General features: G+C 35.7%; 1 protein-coding gene across 1 annotated transcript in view; it reads right to left on the reverse strand.

Annotated features, from left to right (window-relative positions):
* Positions 1-23: 23 nt before the first annotated feature.
* LOC106868087 (histone chaperone asf1b-B) overlaps positions 24-7,652 on the reverse strand; it is a 30,952-nt gene continuing 23,323 nt past the window's right edge. The window contains exons 3-4 of the mRNA XM_014913202.2: positions 6,988-7,164; positions 24-6,087 (exon numbers count right to left, since the gene is read on the reverse strand). Of these exons, the coding sequence (XP_014768688.1) occupies positions 5,869-6,087; positions 6,988-7,164 (396 nt within the window). The 3' untranslated portion in view covers positions 24-5,868. The remainder of the gene's footprint in view (positions 6,088-6,987; positions 7,165-7,652) is intronic.

Here is a 7,652-nt window from a genome sequence, read left to right on the forward strand (position 1 = left end):
AAAAAAAAAAAAAAAAAAAAAAAGATTTTTTGGAATTTTATTTACATATTTTACATAAATAAATGTTCACATTAACGAAACAGAAGCCACAACAGTGAACCAGCAAGGTAAGGTTCACTATAAAAATGACACATCTCACCTCCCTTGTCTCCAAAGACAGGATTATTTAAACCACCTCAGAACTTCTATTTTTAAGACAAGGAAATATAGTGTAACAAAGACACACACATGCAAGTTATAAACCAAGTTCATTATGTTAGTGTGCGTGTGGCTGAATGAGAAACAGAGAGAGAGAAAGAGAGTCATTGAGAAGAGCAGTGACAGACCTTATTGCCTATAGATTATGCAATGAAGTTTTCAAACCACAAATGAGAATCTCCACCCCTTACAATATGACTAAATTTAAAAGCTGCTTCAGAAAACAGCATATTTAAAAATATGTCAGAATATTATTCTAAAATGAAATTTTAAAATAGGAGTAAAAAAAAAAAAAGAAAAAACACACACACACAATAGTCTTGATACATATACAAATAATAGCCAGGTGAAATATAGTTGTTAAAATATGAGGAATAACTAAGTGATATAATGGTGATGGTCATTATTGTTAAATGAGGAGGAGGGGGTTGTGGCAATAGAATATTTTATAATTAGAAATATGACACAATATTTAGGTATTGTGTACTCCATTGGTTTTTTTTTTGTTTTGCATAACTTTGAAACCATCCTCATCCATGTAGTGATGTTAAGGTGCTAAGAGTATTGAACCACAAAGTAATGAGTTCAAACCTTGTTGCTACTACACAAACCATAGTGGTGTGCTGCAATGAGCAAGGTACGTAACTCTGCTTAGCCCAGATTGATATAAAACGGGTTCTACCATTTATGATTTAGGGGTCAAGAGGATGTAAAAATAATTATAATTGATCCCAAAACCAAGGTATGCATAGAAAGAGAGTGGGAGGAAATTATCTAAGATACATTTTTTGTATTGTACTCTATACACGATGTAGAGTCAATTTGTGAAAAACTGATGATTCAAGTTCACCACTTTTCAGTTTCACATCTTGTGATTCCCAACACAACAAACTAATAAGTAACAAAGTGAATAATCGGCTCCAAATGTGTATATACATATGAAAACGGATAGTGGTTGTACAGTAAAAACTCCCATGGAATGAAAATTGCAGAATACTTTTTTCCATTCTTATTCCAGCAATATTTCATTAGGTATAAGCCAGCTGAGCCCATCTTCAAACCTAATCCCATTCAGTAGTCCATAAAGATCTGGACTGCATCCTTCTTTATTCTGGGAGATGGAAAAAAAAAAAAAAAAAAAAAAACTGCTTCCATAGAATAAAAGTGTCATCTAGACATGGCCCTATGGTTGATCTTTAAAAAAAAATTTTTTTTTTAATTTGCAATTGGTAATTTTTAACTGTCCAGATGTGAAAATTGCATGAAGAGATCAACACATTGGCTCTCAAGCCTCATGTTTTATATCCAAAGATCCCAATGTATTTTAATTTCAATATGAGCATCACATTTTTGCACTATACATGTGAGGTAGGGGAACACACAGATAGTGTTTCTTTTTTCTCTCTTTTTACCCATGAGTCACTGGTGGATCTTCAGTACCTTCTGTTTTGCAAATTAAAATTTGACTTACTTAGTGTGATATGTGGGGGGAAAAAGAATTATAAAATATAGGAAAACAATGTTCAAGTGTACCATAATCATATTACCTAAGTAATCAGTGTGCCAGCCCAAAAGGCTCACAGAAAAGAAATAACAAAATGCAACAAAATTTTCATAGCTCATGTGAGAGCCAACAGGTTATTAAAAGAACCACCATATTTCATAAAACCATTAAAATAAAAATCTGTAAATCATATGCACCTTGATTGAAATTTCATTTTTCACATCTACATCAAGCTTTGTTAATTAGTATTTTATAAAAGAACCACAGTGTAATTGCTTTTTCAAGTGCTCACCATAGAAGTGGTGCAAGCAGCTCTTAATTTCTGGGAGAAAGAGAAGTAATTAAATACAGTTCCAACTGGATCTGGTCAAGGAAAAATGGAAGAGAATTTCAAAAGGAAGAATGGAAGAGAATTTCGAAAGGCATAATTCACCAAAGAGTCAACTGGCATCTTCAAATAAACTGGTTGCAACACCAATGTTTGGATCTGGGGCACCTTAACTATCCAGGAGGGCTACATTGATACAGAAAGCCAAAGGGTATCCAGGAGTCATGACCTGGATGTGGCTTAGCCCCCTTAAAATGTAAAGAAGGGTCAAAACACTTGCATGGGGTCTCTGAAGACTTTCTGCTGTTTAGTTCACCAGCAAAAATCTATATAGGGCTTAGCCCCCTTACAATGTAAAGAAGGGTCAAAACACTCGCATGGGGTCTCTGAAGACTTTCTGCTGTTTAGTACACCAGCAAAAATCTAGATAGGGCTTAGCCCCCTTACAATGTAAAGGGTCAAAACACTTGCATGGGGTCTCTGAAGACTTTCTGCTGTTTAGTTCACCAGCAAAAATCTAGATAGGGCTTAGCCTCCTTATAATGTAAAGAAGGGTCAAAACACTTGCATGGGGTCTCTGAAGACATTCTGCTGTTTAGTTCACCAGCAAAAATCCAGATAGAAAATTGAAAGGGTTTAACCAAACACTGATACATCAAAAACCATCAGCAAAGTATTTTGTTGACTTTCATTGTTGGCCTACATTTTTATGTTTCTCAATCAATCTGGTTCTTTAATGTCTCAAGTTCAACTCAGTGTGAATCATAAACAGGCTAAATTAATCAACTGTAGATAGCTTCTCCAAATAACCAGGGAGTTATTCTCTAGATAAACTGAAGCTAGTAGCAACCATTAGCTCAAGTCAACCTAAAAACCACGCAGATCTTTGTTTAAAGGGCATCCCATCGTTCTATTTAGTATTTCATAAATATGGCTACTTCTAGCAAGTTCCTTTTTTGTCTCAACTGAAGCCATACAATGTTTAACCCCTGGACAGTCCTGATTGAGTAAACTTATGCACAAAGATGTTCTAGCAATGAACATCCCATCTTTTTGTATACCAGGGGGCTACACTACTTACTGTGTATTCACTTTTCCAAAATGGTATGGTAGGATTCAAGTGATATTTAACTGCTATTTTTAACCAGTTGAGCACCCAAACAAAGGTTCCAACTTTAGTTCAGCTAAGGCCGGATAACTAGGAGTGTCTTAAGAGATACCACTATGTTTTCAACACATTCATCACACAAACTTGGTCCAATTATTTGTTGAATATTTTACCCACTACAAAACATTCACACCTGCAGAGGTAATTAGAGTTATTTGTAATAATATAAGTGTATGTGCACTTATACAATACACCTCTCCACCATTTCATGTCCATTTTTCTACTCTTGCTTCAATGAAAAAGCTTTGTAAATTTAAATATTTGCACTTAGCTAAAACAGTCAGATACCTTCTCTATTACTGTTGCTAGTTAATACAAGCCTTGAGTTGTGATACAATGGCTGACAACAAAGAGGAGTTTCTAAACAGTTATTGCTGGTATAACAGCTAGAACCCCACTACAGGTAGTGTAGTTTTTAAATGAAGACCACACACTGGACTTCCATATTTCAGAGATGGCATGTCCATAATAAATACAGTTGGCTATGGTTACAAAGCAGAGCAAATCAGTAATTTATTTCAACACAATGGCTATAGCCAGGATTGAAATCGGGACCATATGAATCAATAATAGTTGAACATCTTAACCCCACGACCTTCCTAATCCTTAATGACAGATGAGAGAAAAATAAAATTAGAATTACATTAAAACTCCAACAGCTGGTTTTAAAATTTTAATCACTGACCCCCCCACCTCCCCTGGCTTCTTTAAAAGCTATTTTTATAATATATGAGGTCAATGATTCTGTAATTTAGACATACATGCATTCTGATCAAATATATTTTGCAATAAATTGCTCATTATCTAAAAATAAAAACAAGATGGTAGATTGCACAATTATAATTTACAAAACTGAAATTTGACACAAAAATATTTCTTGAAGATAAACATTTTCACTAAGGTTTATTGGGTTGCTGCCCTTTAGCTGCTGTGACTAAAAAGGCGGTCAAGTACCAAGAAACAAGTATATGACACGGCACACCTCAAACTTCGACAAGGTTGATGGCACACTGGCAAAGCAGCCTTACTGCAGTTGGTAGTAGTAAAAGGACTAGCAGTAGAAATGTTTGATTCAAGTCAAAGTAATACATGTCCCTTTCAGACAGTTATGTGATAACTGTTCATAAAATTTTACTTAAAGTTATTACAGGAAATAGCAAATAGTAGCAGTACGCATTTGACACAGACCAGAAAAAAAAGGCATCTTTCTACCACACCAAAGTTTAAATCCATCTGAGTCTAATTGTTGTCTTTTGATACAAGGTCAATAACATAAGTACCACTAATATTCTATTAAGAATAAACCTTTAAAAAGAAACTGTTGTTAACAAATATTTAATGTAATTATATCTTATGTGATAACTGTTCATAAAATCTTACTTTATTCCTTACAATATAACCAATATATTACAAATGTAATCCCACTGCATGTCTATAGATTAAAGTAATCAAGTACTACAAGTGTGTAGATTTAGATCTTAGACACTATTTATACATATGGTTAAGACTTGACACAAAAAGTTAGACTGAATACCAGTAAGAAACTAAGTAACTCAATCACATGGCAAAATTTAACAACCAAGAAAAGCTTTCTCATTCTTACACAAATGCAAAATTGACAATCCACACCAAAGTACATCTTGCATCAATTGAACAACCTACTTATAATTTAAGTGATTGAGTATTTCATAGACATTCGTACCTTCAATGTAATCCTCAAGTAGAATCTGCATGGCACTGTAAATGACAAGATCAGGCTTCTAATTCATGAATATCATGCATCCAACAGACAGCCAGCCTCAAGATTTTGACCAACCACAGCCATGCAGTAGGATTGAACCTGGAAACATTGTGATTGCGAAGCAAACTTCAAAATCAAACCGATATCTATCATCATCATACCCCTCAGGCCGGACATAAATTATGTGCATAAAAATATACATGTCCTGAGTGACAACAGAGTGGAACCTACAAAAGGCAGAATATGTGACGTATGCATGTTGTGGAACACAAAGTTACAAATTATTTAAACGATATAAAGACCTAAATTGTCAATATATCAATGTAAACAATTGCAAATGCAACAAACTCAACCCATTTGATATTTTTTTAGTGATTAGATGAGGAATATAACAGCGCTAGTATGGGGCCGCAATTAGGGAGATTTAGTTGAAGAACACAGTCTCTATCAACTAACTTAAGCATTTTAGCATTTCATTCTATTACAGAAGTATGTAAAACAGAATTGAGACAAGCAAGGGTTATAAGTGAAAGGTGCATCTAAATGACTTATGTATTAACTGACTGCTCAAATTTGTTCGTTATGTTAATGAATAGAAAATGAAGATGGAAAGAGAGAGAGATGTACTTTGAAGTGTTGCACCAAACTATATCAACATCATGAAGAGACAAGAGTTTATGCTTGAACCAATACTGAAAACAAAAGATATTTGATGATTAACACATGGAAGATGGCAGCTAGAGTCATTTAACTAAACCCCAGATATTACTTTTCAGTGAGGCATTAAATGGACACACATTTGGCACTGATGGAATTGGAAAGAATTTTAACTTTCAAGAAGTTGAAGGAAAAAAAAAAAAAATTGTTAAAACCTGCAAAAGAAATGGAGGATGAGGTAGGATGAAGACAGAGAGGAAAACAGTAACAGACTATGTCACTAACTCTGTCTCCATTCTCATACTATTACTATCGTCATGGAAACCTGGCATGGGTTTCAAAAGTTCATCATTTGACTTCTCGTCGTACATTTGATTGGATTCGGTGTCTGTGTTCTGCATAGGTGGAATATTCTCACTGTCTTGATTGTCATCCCAGTCAATCTTGAACCGGGTCACCCTTGGACATGTGGCCAAAATATTACGTTGTAACTAGAAGAGTAAAAGAGGAAAAACAAAATGGAATAAAAATAACTTTGCTACAGTAAATATATTAAAACTTCAAGATGATAATACTACACCATCCTGCTCTACCGAGTTGAAAACAAATGATATAAACCCATAATTAGTGTCAAAAAATACACTTGTACCCTACTGTGTCAAATGACACATACACATGTGACTGGGCTTCTGTCAGTTTCTTTTCAACAAAACCACCCACAAAGCTTTGGTTGACTCAAGACTAATTATAGTACAATGCAATGGGACTGAACCCAGGACCATGTAGCTGGAAAGCAAACTTCTTACCACACAACCACGTCTGCACTCCATTGCGTTTAAGTTAGCTTTGCAGCTGCATGGTTTTTGGGTCTGGTCATACAGCACAGCACTGACCAAGTATTGTAGCTACAGCTTGACCAATGACTTTTGAGTGAAATGCACTACAACAAAAATATGTAGAAGCTTGTCATATGCGTTTGTGTAAAGATGGATCCCTTTGTGTCAAAGGTAACAGCTATTTGATTACTAGCGTCTGGTAGCCCAGCCTAAAGAGAAATAAAAATATATACAACCATTAAAAACAAACATACATGTGAAATTACCATGCAAGCTTCATCTGTTAGAAATAACAGCTAAATCTCTCTCAAATTATATTGTGTCACTAAAACTCTTAAAGTTAGTGCACCAGCATAGCCACAGTGCAATCACGGAAACCAGTCAATATGTCAACCATGAGAGAAATATCTCGATGAGTGATGAGAGCGGTTGACCATCCAATTCACTTAGCCACTCAATTCTCATATCAATACAGAAATAAATTCTTTTGCATCATTTTCAACAGAAAACAAATACGTTGCATTACAAAAAAATAAATGTACATAATAAACCAACCTTATCATAGACTGGCATGTCTGGAGGTGTTTCTTTCAGCTCAGGATCGCTGTATTCATTATTAACATAGTAACCAACCCGGATAAATTCCTTACTTTTGTATGAACAGGTCAGCAACACAACAGTTACACCGACTGCATCAGCTATTGGAATTTTACTCGTGTCTGGTGGCCCAGCCTAAAGAAAAAGAAAAATATATACAAACATTAGAAACAAGCATACATGTAGTGAAATTACCAAGCTTAATCTGTTAGAAATAGCTAAATCCCTCTCAAATTATATCCTGTCACTTCCTGTAGCTCAGCACCCACCTTTATCAACATCATCAGTGTTTAACGTCCGTTTTCCATGCTAACATGGGTTGGACAGTTCGACCAGGGCCTGGGAAGCCAGGAGGCTGCACCAGGCTCCAGTCTGATCTGGTAGTGTTTCTACAGCTGGATGCCCTTCCTAACGCCAACCAGCCTGTGAGTGTAGTAGGTGCTTTTTAGGTGCCACCAGCGCAGAGGCCAGAGGAGGCTGGCAACGGCCACAATTGGTTGATGCTTTTTACGTGCCACTGGCACGGAAGCCAGTCAAGGCAGCGCTGGCATCGGCCACGTTCAGATGGTGCTTTTTAGGTGCCACCAGCACAGGTATCACAACTACAATTTCCATTTGATTTT

Source organism: Octopus bimaculoides, chromosome 9 (assembly GCF_001194135.2).
Source record: "Octopus bimaculoides isolate UCB-OBI-ISO-001 chromosome 9, ASM119413v2, whole genome shotgun sequence".
NCBI classification, from domain to species: Eukaryota; Metazoa; Mollusca; class Cephalopoda; order Octopoda; family Octopodidae; genus Octopus; species Octopus bimaculoides.